Genomic DNA, 16,233 nt, shown 5'->3' with positions numbered 1-16,233 from the left:
TCGTCACGGAATCAATTAATTGTGTGATTGAATCAATTAAAACGGTGATTGATTTTTAACATAAAATTCAATCACAGTTTTAATTGAATCAATAAAAATTTTAATTAATTTCGCGACAAAAATCAATCAACTATTTGATTAATTCAATTAAATAATTAATTGAAATTGACTATAAATTTCAATCAAAAAATGTATATATCGTATTTAGTTTTATTTGAAATAAAAGAAAATATGCTTTTCTTATAAAACATATGCAATATTTTATTATTTTTTGAATTATGCAATAGACAAATAAATTTGGTTCTTGTCATTTGTGTGTTTTGTTCTAACATAACTTACATATACAATTACTATCAATAACAACTAAATGGTGAAAAAATAAACTATATAAATCATTATCTTCCTTATCATAATAACCATGCCAGCATGTTCCTTCTAATATGCAGATGTGCCTAGATTTCCAATAAATCAGCAGCCTGAAAGTAAACAGAATAATTCGAATTTAATTTTGTTCAATTAAAAGTTAATTTTATTAAACATTACCTGATTATATCAAATTCAATTCTTAGTTCCAGGTTGCAGTTTATAATCTTCTTTTGTAGTTGTAGTCTTCTAGCATAAAAAGTGTATTAAGGAGCTCGGTAATTTAATTTTAGTAACAATTCCTTTCCAAAATTTCCACACATTGAAATCGTCTATTAAAATTTTAACCAATCAGAGACAAAAATAATGGGAAAGCAATGTAATATTTGGTATTTTATTGACGATACTTTGCAAATTCTGGAAATAGAAAAAAATATAAATGGAAAATACATATTTTTATACATGTTGATGAGACCACTATACTCCAGAGACAAAAGAACAATTCAAACAATGGACTGAAGCTGTAGGAAGTGCCCCAAAGAAGGCAAAAACAATTCAATCGGCTGGTAAGGTTATGGCAACGGGTTTTTGGGACTTCAAAGGTATTTTATTGATTGACTATCTGCAAAAGGGTAAAACAATAAATTCAGAGTACTATTGCAACCTTTTGGATCAATTGAATGTACAAATTCGAGAAAAACGTCCTGGCTTACAACACAATAAAATAATTTTTCATCAAGACAACGCACCAGCGCACAATAGTGTTTTAACAATGGCTAGAATCAACGAATTAAAGTACGAGTTGCTTGACCACCCACCTTATTCTCCTGATTTAGCTCCCAGTGACTTTTACTTGTTCCCAAATCTAAAAAAAATCCTTGCTGGCAAGCGTTTTGCCTAAGTGTATTGAAGTTTCAGGGATTATATTGAAAAATAAAAATATTTTTGAAAAGCTAAATATTCTCTTTCATTGATAGGCTAAGAAGTTCCGAACCGCCCTCGTATATAGCGCCTAACTAGTTTGAAGGATTTCAGATGGTATCGAAAATGTGGATCCACAAAGTGGTGCAGGGTGTAATATAGTCGGCCCCGCCCGACTTTAGACTTTCCTTACTTGTTTATTATTACATTAGTACAACGTTATTAGCTTTCGATTTGATTGTACATCTAAAACACCGAGGAGTCCTTATATGGTAGAAAAGACATTAAGCAAAGAAAAAATGTAAAGAAAAAATTTGTATTGTAATTATGATATCAACTTATTGCTAGTAGAAACATTGAATCGAATTTTTGGCGTTTTTCAATAAAATATATTAATTAAATTAAATATATTTAAACTATGTATAGTTAATTTTTTATCGTTTTAATATATGTTCTATTTTAGTATGGTTGGTATTGGGGGCCATTATCAAGCGAAGCTGCTGAAAAAGTCTTGTCCAACGAACCAGATGGTAGTTTTATTGTACGTGATAGCTCCGATGACCATTATATATTTTCACTGAGTTTCAAATTGAATAACTGTGTTCGTCACGTTCGTATTGAGCAAGATCAAGGTATGTAGTGATATTTTAATTTCTCTAAATTACAATTCTTAATTGACACTATGTTTTCACATCTAGGAACATTTTCATTTGGGTCATATGCCAAATTTAAATCGCAAACAATTACCGAATTCATAGAGAAAGCAGTGGATCATTCCAGAAGTGGCAGGTAAAATAACATACAAAAAGACCCCGAATGGCAAACTGTGTTGAATTTGAATGTGTATAGACATTTGAAATAATACATAAATTTATTTAATAGATGAGTTTTCCACTTCCTACAAATATTTAAAATATCTTATTCTCACCAACTTTGTTCCCAAAAAAAATGAAAGTCGATACAGTTATTTTAAAAATAAAAATATGGACAAAGGTAATATTAACTTCGTCTATCAAACCAAAAGAAAATAATTGGCTACCCTACTTTCACCACAATGAAATTATCCAGTTAGTTATGTAGATTTTGAGAAGAATCTGGTATATGCCACAAAGGGAGGCCCCTCCCAGATCAGATATTAAAAATTTTGCCTCAGGAGATCCTTTTATGTCACCTGTTAAAATCGCGTGTTAAAGAGCGGGCAATTGCGAAGGTCCATTTTGAAAATTTCCGTCAATGTGACTCGTACAGGACATAGGTAGTATATCCTCTCAATAGGATTCACCTCAAAGACGACAGCATTGGGGTACCCAGTTTTCTGCTCATAAAAGTTTTAATAATTATTTTTTCCTTAAGTTCAGTCTAATTAACAAAATTCGGTAAAAGTGAAAGCCAGGCTCTGCCGTATGATTAACTTCTTCCTAAATTTCAAATAGATCAGAAAATGTATGTATATACCCAAAAAAATTGTCAATAGGCAAAAACGGAAAGCAGCTGAAACAGTAAATATTGTCTGCTATTTTTAAGCTCGATTCCACTAAAACATGTTTTAGTTTGACTGAAAGAAACTAGAGGGTTATCGCCTTCTTTGCGAACGGCCGTGTTTTAAGCTGTGCGTACAAATGAGTTATATTTTTGCTTATTCACATTCTTCTGAGAGAAAATATTGTTTTTCTTTTGCTTATAAGATACGATGTCTAATCAGCAGAATATATTATATATCTGTGCTCAATGTGAGGTTCATATAAAAGATAAGCACATGAAATGTGGTGAGTATGATGCAAGATATCATTTTTCTCCCTGCTGCTCCATCCAATCCTCATCACATGGAGGAATGACTGCAGCAAAGAAAGTAGCCTGGAGATGTCACAAGTGCAGAGAGAGGAGAGGATCAAATAATTTATACCAAATAGTGGTGTCATCGGTGGAAAACTCAGCTCAGAAACAACAAGGAAAGGAGGATGAAGATGCTGTTGAAACAAAAACCAGGAACTACAACCTCCACCCACAATGGATACCAACAACGTTTTACAAATCATGATGCAAAATATGGCACAGATAACAACACAACTTGCGTCCATCAGCATTCAAATTAAAGATAATACACCTAGGAAGATGGGAAATTGGCATGCGTCACACCAAATGTTGCATTGACGGTGCTAGTTCCACACATGTCTGTAATTGTTTTTTGTTGTGTTTCGTTATTTGTGTTTCGTTGTTATTTAATTGAAAAATTTAATTTTCTTAATGAAACAATGTTAAATTTTAGGCAACAACAAATAAAATACATTTTCCCGTTTATGGAAATTTATTTCCTGCACTTAATTTCTTTTTATTTGCATTTAAATACTTGTCGTATACGCGTTTGGTTCGATAAACGAAAAGTATGGGCCTAGCACGGTAAATGGTTTAATGTGCTCAGCAGCCAATTCCCATCTTCTTCTCTCTATTATCTTTGATTCAAATTCAGAACCAGCGAACAACTCTCGATCAAATAAACGAAAATTGTACAGATCTAAAGCAACAAGTTAATTAACTCCAGAATCAAAACAAGAAAAAAGAATGAGCGACATGGAAGTTAAAATAAATAAATTTGAGCAAAAACTGTTAAAGAAACATAGTGCGATTAGCAACGTCAGAATTGAAAATATAAGTGCAAGAGACATAATACAAAACATAGCGAATAATGTAAATGTGGAATTAAACGATAATGATATTGAAGGTGCATATCGAATAAAAGGAAAGGAAAAAGCCGTTATTGAATTTTGTTCTCTAAAAAAGAGGGAGATAATGAGTAACATAAAACGACATAGAGTTGAAGTGAATTATGTTAATGAAGAGACAACAGATAATAACAAGTACATCTATATAAATGATGAGCTCACGAGCACAAACATCCGCTTGTTATGGCTTGTCAAAAACAGCCCACCTGACCACAACGTTCGTTATTCGTATTCGATATAGAAATATTCTCGGTTTTTTCTCGAAGAAAACTATCGAAAACGATATCGAGAATGGTTCGAAAAATTTTCGAAAAACGTTCACCTGTCGTGCTGTTACTGCCAGCAAACTCTTCGTTTTCGAAGGCTTGCTAGTGATTCGTTAAAGAAGGTTTCGCGATATCTATAATTGATCGTTAACGAATCTATTTCGAATTCGTTTTCGTATTCGATATCATTCCGCTTTCGAAGGTTTTCTATACTGTTTTATTCCCATTTTGTTCCCTTATAAGTTGTGTAGTAAAAGAAAATTTTCAAGTTTGTTTTTATTTTATTACAACACAATATAGATAATTAGATTGCAAAAAATATAGATATTAGTGTTGCGAAGAAAATACTTAAAATATTTACATTTAGGAATATATATTTGAAGTGATTTAAAGCACTGCATTGACTTTTTTGCGCGGAATTTCTTGTTAAGCCGGCCGTGGCTATGCCATTGAAATGGACTATAATGAATGAGTAACATTTTCTTGGATACATCTGCAAATTAAACAAGAAAGAAAATTGGTAGTTTTTTAAAAGATATATAAATAATTTACTTACCTCTTTTAGATTCGTTAAGATACTTCACCCGCACTTAACAATTTTTTAAACTGAAATGACTTTTTAATCTCTGTCTTTGTAAAAAACAAACATGGCGGAACACCAACAAATAAGCCGAAAAATATTCGTTAATACTTTGAAACAACGAACGTTCGAAATTTTTCTATTATCGAACTTTTCTCGAATAATGTGCGCGTTAATTTATTTCGAAAAATGATCGCTTTAGCGAACCTTCGCCATTTCTCGGCACTTTGGTCGGTTGGAGAGCACAAGAAGTGAAATGGAAGTTTGTATGGGTGAGGAAAGGAGAGATATGTGCTCACAAAAATGAAAATTTAGTTGTCATAAAATATGAGAGTGATATTGAGAAGATTATTTAAAAACATATGACATAGACAACATACACGAAAGATTATATAAAAAACAAACAATAAACAAAACAAATAATTAAACAAGGAATAAAAAAAAAAAAAAAAACAAACCAGTTTTCAGATTTTTTTCTCTTTTTTGTTTAAAAACACAATACATATTAATAAAATCCAGATTCTTGACAATTTTAGTGAAATAAATGAAACTTTAATAAACCAATCTAGCCCATTTGAATATTCGATCACTGCGAAAAAATTTTACTCAATTTTTAGCAGTCATCAATGAAATAATAAGTGAAATAAAAATAATTATGCTGGTTGAAACAAATGCTGGTTGAACAGACAATGAAAACTATTTCTATGATATCAATGGTTTCAATGCTTTTTTTCTCAATAGGGGTGGCTATTTTGAGTTAATGCAAATAATCTTAGTAGTAGACAATCAAAATATTTTATTTTTTCTAATATATCGTCCACCGAGTCAAAACATTAATCTTTTCTTAAGTGAGATGGAAGTGAACTTAACAAATATAAACAAGAAACATGAAACAACAAACTCGTGAATACATAAGCAAAAACCATGCATCGATCATATTATGTTCATTAGAAAAAATAGAACAGTCAACAAAGCCCATGCCGCTGTGATAACAACAAATGTGTCAGACCATTTTTCGCTCTTCGGTTGTCTTGAAACTACACAGAAAGGAAATTGTAACAGCATAAATAACCAGGTCTACAGGAAGAAAAGTGGACTGAAATATGCAACGAAAATACTAATAGCAATAACCTTTTCAATGCAATATTTTCAAAATTTTCTGAAATTTACCTGTAATCTAAAACTATCGTAAAAAAACATAATTAAAAAAGGACTGAAAGCCCATGGTTAAATTATAGACTTCTTGAGTGCTGTGCTGTACGATTATATAAGAGATGGAAAAATTGTAAAAATAACAAAATATTTGAATTTGAATATAAAAAATTTAACAATAACTTAAACAGATTTATAATAACAGCGAAAAATGAATACTTTCACAATGAGTTTAAAAGAAATATAAGTGATACTAAAAAATCATGGAAACTTATAAATAGTATAATTGGCTAAAAGATCTATAGATATTGACGATACCATTAAAAAAGGCTCTAAAAATCAAGATCTAAGTGTTGTAACAGAAAATTTAAATTCATAACTGCGACATAAAAACATTCCATGAGAAAGAAAAACGTTTAGCAAGCAAAATATATATCTCACATACCGATAAGGATGAAATAATTACCATTAAAAAAATGCATATAAATAAAGGACCAGGAATTGATCAAATAAGAGCAAAAGATCTAAAAAGTAATGCACATACACTTGCTCCGATAATAACAAACCTGATCAACATGAGTATGCATGAATGAATTGTCGCAACACTTATGAGAACTTCATTAATAAGGCCTATACATAAAAATGGTACTAAGAATGTCTTAAACAATTATAGACCTATATCGATATTACCAATCCTAGAAAGTGTTGGAGGAAGTGATGGTACGGAGAATTAGACCATTTTTAACAAAATATGAAATAATAAGTAAAGAGCAATTTGGTTTTCAGAAAGGGAAGAGTATCTCCAAATTACTAGGGCACTTCACAAATCATATAAATCAAAGCCTAAACTGTAGCAAGCACAATCTTGTGCTTTGTATAGATTTTAGTAAGGCCTTTGATACATTGTGCCATAAGAAACTGATAGAAACTCGTGATAGGAAAGGTATAAGAGGAAATTGTTTAAAATGGTTTGAAAACTATCTGCAACTTAAGATCTTATCTTAGAGTTAAAATTGGCGACAACCTCAGCTGTGAAATGCCTTCGGCTTATGGAGTACCACAAGGATCGAAACTAGGCCCTCTTCTATTTATTGTTTATTCTAATGATATGTTGAAGTTATTAAATCACGGCAAAGCATCGCTACGTAGAGTTGAGGGCCCTCCAGAGAATCACATGAGTCCAAGGTGCCATCAGTGAAAGAATATTGAACCATCTTTATTCACCTCGAACGAGCTAGTCCAAGAAGCCAAATAAACAAGTGGCAAGTTGAACCTACTGTCGGTACCAATGAAGCTATGCAGCATGAATGTCCAATATGAGCACACATGTTTGGCATCACAACTCACCAATCACTGACATGTTTTTTTTAGATGCAGCATGCCATTAAGGGAATCTATTCCTGTCTTACTGAATGCGTCTGAGATACACAAGCACACCATACGCTGTATTTTATCTACAACACTTTTTTTCCTATTGCCTTTTTTCACGAGTACAAAACTACCGTGGCTTTCCTCGCCCTTCCTCCAATATTAAGCTTAAAATCAGCTTCCTGTCCAAAATAACGCCAAGATATTTTGCACACTCACCAAAGGGAATTTCAATACCCCCTAAGGATATGGGCTTAACCGTGGGAATTTTGCGATCTTGCAGTACATGACTAGTTCTGTCTTTGCAGGATTAACTCCTTCGCCCATTTCTCAGTCATCCGGAGGGCTCTCTGTATAATATCTCTAATTGTGGATGGGAATTTTCGCCTGACTGCTGGAGCCACATCATCTGCGTATGCCACCACTTTTACCTTTTCTTTTTTTTACGGAAACCATAAAGTTGTTTATAGCAACATTCCAAAGAAGAGGTGATATAACTCCTCCTTGGGGAGTGCCTCTGTTCACATACCTTTGTATGTCTGCTTGACGTAGTGTGGCTGAAATACATCGCTTCGTTAGAAGTTGGTCTAACAGTCTAAGTATACTTGGATCAACATTCAGAGTTGCTAGTCCATTTAATATCGAGCTCGGATGGATGTTATAGAATGCCCCTTCGATGTCTAGAAACGCCATGATTGTGTATTCAATGACAGATAGTGAGCTTTCAATAAAGCTGACTAGTTCATGTAATGCGGTCTCAGTAGACCTGCCCTTCGAGTATGCATGCTGTAGTTTCGAGAGCAAACTTGAATCGATGCTAGTTCTAAGATCCTCTCCAGAGTCTTAAGTAGGAATGAGGATAAGCTGATTGGTCGGAACTGCTTCGCACTCGAGTGAGAGGCTTTTTCCGTGTTAAGTTTATACATCCTTTATATATCACCGTAAAGCAAGACATAACTCTATCAGTCACTACTTGTAACTCCGTCGGAGTAATTCCATCAGGTCCGGGGGATTTGAATGGTCCAATGCTATTTAAAGTGCATTTTATTCTAGATTCCGATACATTTTCTCGATAAGAAATGATCGCTGAGCCAGAACATGGTTCAACCGTCTGATTTCCAGGAAAGTGTGTGTCCAAAAGTACCTCCAATTGCCCTACGATGTTTTAATGATACCTGGAGCGGAGTTAGTGGATGCTAGTACCTTCCGTAGTCTGGAAGCCACTGACGTATTCTCAATACTGCTCCAGTACTCATTCCAAGAGTTATGTTGAGCCCTTCTCAGTTCTCCTCTCATATTGTAAGTGTCCCAATCCTCCGGGGCTCTGGTGGAGGATTGGTCAATCAATCAATCACGCCCACAGCACAAGAAGAAGAAATGAAGGAAGATTTAATGTGCCAACATTCCAAAACAACTATGGTAAATCCAGTCTTAGCGTCAAACTGCCAAAAATTTTAAACAATCTACGATATATGTTGTTAATATTAGAAATGAAAGCAAATTTAGATACAGTATTAAAAAGCATTTATTAGATAAACAATGAAGGTGAACTGAATATTGTTATTTGTTTATATAAAAATGAAGAACTTTTTCCTGCAGACAAGCAAGTTTTATGCTTCGCGGGATTTAATAATTGTAATAAATATTATATTTTGTAATACAAAAAATAAAAAAAAAGAAAACAATATATTAAGGATATTAGAGTGCAGGAATATACAAAACATTGTTTTGGCTTCTTAAACATGCTTTGGGTAACATATTAAAACCTAGAAATTGTACAGTTGTTCGCTATGCCTTGAAGGAGAAAAAATAACAGCAGACACCTAGTGTTATTATTAGGAACGTACTATAACAAGTTATGTATAGCCACCTAAGGAGTGTTGATCCTCCTCTTCCAAGTATTAACAAATTAATTTCTCAAACGGGGATCTTAAGTTGATTTTTCAAAGGAAGTCCGCTCCAAAAAATCTAACATTCAGATATCCCATTTTAACCATATAACCACTCTCCACTTTTCCCCCTACGCAATATTTGAATTAATTTGATTAAGAAATATATAAACAAATCAAAATAATTAATGTTTACAATACGGACACAAGTTAAAACTCCTAACTTATCTCTTTCAGATATTTATTCTTTCTCCATCGAAGACCAGAACATGGCCCAATGCGTGTACAACTGACAAATCCAGTGTCCAGATTCAAACATGTACAAAGTTTGCAACATATGTGCAGGTAAATATTATATTAAATATAATACATTTTTTTACGCCAACACCTCAAATATATGTCGTGGCTTTCCATAATGGCTTATCTTCCTCTTTATTATGAAATAATCATTCGATAGTTCATCTCCAAAAATTAAATTTTTCTTTGAATACCAAAAACACCTATTACTGTAAAACCCCTTTATCATACGATTGTGACATTTAAAGGGTTGTATATTTAGTAGCACTTTTTAAATCGAATACCGAATGGTCGAACTAATGGCATAACACATTATTCAATACAAACGACTTGTCTTTTATTTATTGTTCACTATGTGGCCGGTTTCAGAAAAAGAAAAATGGAAATGCTATTTTAAATGTGTAAAGGAAATCTTAACAAACTACCATTGGCTTAGAAAATTTTGGAGAATCATCATTCTTTAATGTACATACATTTTTTTTTCACGAAATTAATTGATCCAATTAAATTTTAATTGAAATGCCTTCAATCAGGAAAATGATAGTATCAATCACAGTTTCAATTGGGCATAAAAAATTCTTGATTAAAAACTTAATTGATTTCAATAGCAAATTTCAATCAACTTTTTAATTGATTCAATTAAAAATTTAAAGGATGTTGATTATTAATTAATCAATTAATATTTTAGTTAAGAATTGAGTAAAGTAGAAAGTCGGACGGGGCCGGCTATATCATACACTAAACCACCCCTACTGAATTAGTAAACACAAGCATTTGTGGGGTAACATTGGTATAGGTTTGAGAGATTAACTGCATTTCCATATTTAAGAACATTAGTAATAAATCAAAATTCGTGAAAATCGGGCAATATTATTATGTAAGAGTTACTTGTAAGTCTAAATACGATCGGATATTACATAAAATTTTGAAACTTGAGTAGCATTGGTTAATAAATAAGAGTATTATGACCAAATTTGGGAAAATCAAGCGATGTATATATATGGGAACTATATCTAAATCTGAGCCAATTTGGATGATATTTTCCAGGTTTGGTTGAAACCACAGAGGATGAATTTGTGCTAATTTGAGTAAGATAGGTTAATAAATGGGGCCACTATGGTTAAAAATAAGGTTATTAGGACAAATTTTTGAAAATCGGGTGCTACATATATATGGGAGCTATATCTAGGTTAGGTTAGGTTAGGTTATGTGGCAGCCCGATGTATCAGGCTCACTTAGACTATTCAGTCCATTGTGATACCACAGTGGTGAACTTCTCTCTTATCACTGAGTGCTGCCCGATTCCATGTTAAGCTCAATGACAAGGGACCTCCTTTTTATAGCCGAGTCCGAACGGCGTTCCACATTCCAGTGAAACCACTTAGAGAAGCTTTGAAACCCTCAGAAATGTCACCAGCATTACTGAGGTGGGATAATCCACCGCTGAAAAACTTTTTGGTGTTCGGTCGTAGCAGGAATCGAACCCACGACCTTGTGTATGCAAGGCGGGCATGCTAACCATTGCACCACGGTGGCTCCCTATATCTAAATCTGAACCGATTTAAATGATATTTTGCAGGTTTGGTTGATATTACAGGAGATTATCTTGTGCTGAATTTGAGTAAGATCGTTTAATAAATGAGGCCACTATGGTCAAATATAAGGTTATTATATACAGTGCTGTTCAAAACATTTACAACTAGCCCTAGCATGAACTTTATTGTTTCGCTTCCACTTAAAAAACAATCGTTATATTTTGTAATATTTTCTTCTTTAAGGGCATTTTTTTTGTTTTTTTACCTGAAATAGTTTTAAGGACCTATAAGAAGATGGATTAAATGTATAAAAAAGGCATTGCGGGAATATCGTTAAGTTCATTGCCTAATTTGGTCGTCATAGGCCTTTATGCCCTATTTTTTGACTAATTCGACAAAATTACCGGCAATAAGCATAATCAACATAATAAAAAGGTTAATATCGATGATTTTAAAGTTGGGGTATCACACGAATTTCGGAAAAGTACAATATTCAAAAACCAACTGCGTCTCGAGTTATAAACAGTGGATGCACCAAAACTGTATACTGGTGTAGAAGAAAACCTAAGACTACGTCAAAAGAAGATCATTTAATCAAAAGAACTATGCAACAACTCAATCAAATATCATCCAAAGAAGTCATTTGAATTAAATTCAAATTGGGTATATTAACCATAACGATCAGATGTAGAGCATTAGAAGTCAGAGTGCAATTATACAAAAATGTCAAAAATCACTTATTTCAAAGAAAACTAGGTTAGCGCGCCTTCAATTTTCACAAAAATACCTTAAATGGCCTCAGGAGCAGTGGATATGTGCTGTATTTTCCTACGACTCAAAATTTAACTTGCATGGGTCGGATGGTAGAAATTTAGTACGAACGCTGCAAGGATAGCCTTAATCCAAGAAATGCAAAAAGTTACGTTAATCATGGTGGGGCCAATGTTATGGTCTGGGGTATTTTTCTCGACAAGTTATTGGCCCGATTTATAGAGTCGAGGGTATTATGCTGTCGGAAGTCTACAAAAACAGTTTGTCTAATGTGATATTGCCGTAAGCATTCCGGGAAATGTCATCTGCATGGATTATTCAGCGCGATCATGACCTCTAGGACGCATTATCAAAAAACCTTTATCGTTAGTTCTTTAAAATTGACATAATAAGCAACAACATTGCATTAAAATTTGTGTTTTAATATTTTTATTTTCATTATAATTACGGTTTGTTTTCAACAGGGGATGTGGTTGCAAATGTTTTGAACAGCACTGTATATGGGAGCTATATCTAAATCTGAACCGATTTGAATGATATTTTGCAGGTCTTACTAAATTTGAGTAAGATCGGTTCATAAATAAGGCTATTAAGACAAGAATATAGGAGCTATAGCTAAATCTGGACCGATTCCGATGATTTTTTGCACATATAGTAAGTACTATAGAAATTTAGATTTTGCCAACTTTGAGTAAGATCGGCTGATAAATAAGGGACTTATGGCCAAATTTGGGAAAAAAAACATATACCAAATTTCATCCAAATCGTTTAATACACTGAAAAAACAGTGAACCCACACGGATGAAAAAGACTGTTTTTCATATGTTTGGATATAAACATTATATGTTTGGAACACAAATTTTTAAATACGATATTTTTGAGTGCAAGCATATAATGTTCATAAACTAGCATAACATGTTTGGGACATATATGTTAATATGTTAGAACATATTATGTTTGGGACATAAAATGTTTGTAAATATAATATGCTTGGATGCAAACATATATTAATTTAGAAATAGCCTATAAACATATATGTGTTTAGTAGCTTGGAGCGCTATTTAACGGGGAGCGATATTGAATTAAGTTGGTGGTTGTTGCTTGTTATTACAAAATTAACATTTTATTTTTCCTTGGGCAATTGATCAGCTACTTCTTTGATCCTTACAAACTGTGTGGTCCGCTGTTCGAATCCCCGTCCGGCAAAAGGTAAAATTAAAATAAAAAAAATCATACAATTGAATAATTTCTTCTACAATGTTTGTATTACAGAAAAAGGTGCTAAGAACTAAAAAATCTCGTGGAAGTCAGAAAGATGTGGGGGAATATACAATTGGGCAGAAACAAAATTTTGAGCATTCAGGTCGAAAACCTATGTTGTTAGCACCTTTATTACCTGTTTATTTTCATAATTCATTATGATTGTAAATATATAAATAAATAAATAAAATTTTGAGCACAATATTGTTTGGGAGAAATTTTTTTAAGCATATAATATTTTTGGGTGGAAAATGCTTCCAAACATATTATATGGTCACATAATAACATATTGTTTTTTGGAAGACAACATTATTGAATTTGGATGCAAAAATACAAAATGTTTGGAACATAGACTAACCAAACATATATTGTTTAGACCAATATGCTTTCAAACATATTATATATTGGTAGAGATCAAACATATAAATGTTTGGGCAATACCCAAAAATGTATATGCTTGAAGCAAAATATGTTTGGGAGTATATGTTACAGAAGCGATTTTTTGTGAGCGTGCACAAGGAAAGAAAACTTTCGATTAATTTTAGAAAAGGTTTGATACTTTTAACTAAACAGTATTACAATCGCTGGCATCACGCCGATATCACAAAAATAAGTAAATATTTTTCGACAAATTCAAGAAAATTTATTAGACATAATTAAGTTTTTTCACTTGTTAAAGAAAATTTTGTAGTTTTGAGTTCAAAATTGCAAGAATGTCTTTAGTGATATACGAAGTTCATGATGAACGCATTTCTAATAAAATTTAAAAATTTAAAGAAATAATGAAATGAATAATGAATGGATGTAAAGTGATATTTGTCAAATAAATAATTTTTATAATTTTTTATACATTTCAGACAGGCGGAAACGTTAGACTTCAAATATTTTCAAAAATTCACAATTTTTTTTTTTTTGATTGGATTTAGCATTTTTTTTTCGACAAAATCTAAATAATTCGTACCATTTTATGAATTCTTAAACTGCTTTTAACCAATTTGAAACAAAAACAGATAAAATTACCCATTAAAAATATGAAAAAAGCATGTTATAAAAAATTGAATGAAAAAAACTTCCTGTGTAGTTAAAATAGAGAACATCATTGGGAGTACATCTTCTGGAAGTGCAAGTTGTGTCTTTGGAAGAACTTCCAATTTTTTTGTTTATTTATAATTTTTTCCCGTTTTTTAGTTAATTTATCCAACGTACGCAAAAAATTATTAAAGTAAAGGAAACTTTCTCCAAACATAATAATTCCATGAACTAAAATAAAGATAAATTGGCTTTAGTGAAATAGAGAGCTCACTTTTTTTGAGTGTAATTGCGACTGGAATCCTGCGAACAACAAATACATGGGCAGACGGACCCCAAGGGCTAGATCGACTCAGGAGGTGATTATGAATTGATCGGTATATATTTTATGGGGTCTAAAATCAATATTTCTGGTAGGCACATTTTTTGGCAGATCAAAGTTATACCCTGACCACTATGTGGTTTAGGGTATAAAAAGGTAACTTCAATTAATTAGAGTTTTTAGTTTGATTAACAATTGATTGTTTGAAATAGATTTTTAATTATAAATTTAAAAAAAAAAATATTTAAAAAGAAATTTTAAAAACTTAGTCTTCCGTGTTTGAATAAAAATTTAATTGTATCGATTATTTTTTTAATAAAAAAATTTTAAATTTTCATCATTTATTTAATGAACATAATATTTCTATGTTGATTTAAAAGTTAAAGGAAAAATTTTGGTGATTTTGTTTTCTGTGCATGAATTGCTCAAGTACACCCTCAAAAAATCGCCTCTCTAGCATATACTTACATATAGACATATTCTGCTTCAAGCATATATATTTTCTGAATGTGTTCAAACAACAAAATTTTTGCGCTATTTAAACATATTATGTTCCATTCTAAGTTAAAGTTAATTCCAGTTTCTAAACATTTGTTTGCTTGCAGTAAAATGTCATTTAAATGTCATCTTTATATTTTTCATCTATTCCCTCTCGCTCTCTCTGACGTTTCTAAACATATGTATGTTTATACGAAATTTCTAAATTAACAATATTAATTACTTTATAACATATTATTAACATATTTAAACTTACATCCAGAGTTATATTTAAGAAGATTTAATGTCCCAAACATAATATGTTCTAACATATTAACAACATATAACATCATTCGATTTTCTCTTCTCCCGGATGATCAATGTGTTTCGTTCTTGGGTGGTAGGATTCATTGGATGGGATTTAGATTATTGAATTCTGGGTGTAGTTCTTTTTTGTAACGTTCGTATCCACATAACTTCTTATGTAGCCTTTTGTTAAAGCCATGTATTCAGGGGCCAAATCACCACATTCGTCATCGAGTTCTGTTTCGTAACGAGAAACATTTCGATTGCTGTAAATTTGGATCACCGCATTCGATCGTAATTTATTTTGTCTAGTACTTTTTTTTACATTGCTGTAAACATATGGTAATAAGAAATTGGAAGCAAAAGATGATTTCAAAATAACTTTTTGTGATCAAAATATTTGTGATCTGAGAAATGTATATTGTTTTTGTGAGTTAAATATATATAATAACATATTATGAATCCAAGCGTTTTTTGTTTTCCTCGTCTTCGGATTCAAAGGATGAGCACAAAGTGGCTTTAATAAGGGAAAATATTAAATATTCGTGACAAAAGCAGTCCTTTAGCATTGTCTGAAGTAGAGTAATTGTCTTTTAACATCCATAGATTTAAAATACGTTTTCGTCTGTCAAAAGAAGCTTTTAAATATGTTCTTGAAAAAATTAGTTTTTTTGAAGCGGGTACTGAGCATTCTTTCTTCCGTCCGTTTCCCTAAACGCAAGTAATATTATATTTTTATATATTACATTTTCACCAACTTCTTGTTTCTTTTTGTTTACCTTTTTTCAACTTCGAGTAGAGACAATTCGTAACGACAGCGGTGATCCGCGTAAACTACATTACGATGACGAAGTACTCGATTTCGACTGCTATGATTTGGCCTCTGGGGCCAAGATAAAGATATAGTTATAGCTGAATCAACGTACAAAGCCATGTATGTGAATTTATTCCCAATACGTATATGGATCTTGAACAGA

The 16,233-nt window shown here is 32.1% G+C and overlaps 1 protein-coding gene across 2 annotated transcripts in view; it reads left to right on the top strand.

Moving 5' to 3' along the window:
* Positions 1–16,233, top strand: part of Socs16D (Suppressor of Cytokine Signaling at 16D) — a 63,465-nt gene that overhangs the window by 30,352 nt on the left and 16,880 nt on the right. For both annotated transcript variants that reach the window (XM_075299051.1, XM_075299050.1), the window contains exons 6-8: positions 1,748–1,916; positions 1,983–2,073; positions 9,497–9,604. In XM_075299051.1, coding sequence (XP_075155166.1) covers positions 1,748–1,916; positions 1,983–2,073; positions 9,497–9,604 — 368 coding nt within the window. The remainder of the gene's footprint in view (positions 1–1,747; positions 1,917–1,982; positions 2,074–9,496; positions 9,605–16,233) is intronic.

This window comes from Haematobia irritans, chromosome 3 (genome assembly GCF_050003625.1).
Source record: "Haematobia irritans isolate KBUSLIRL chromosome 3, ASM5000362v1, whole genome shotgun sequence".
Lineage (NCBI taxonomy): Eukaryota > Metazoa > Arthropoda > Insecta > Diptera > Muscidae > Haematobia > Haematobia irritans.
Note: the sequence above shows the minus strand (reverse complement) of the source record. Positions and strands in the feature narration are given on the sequence as shown.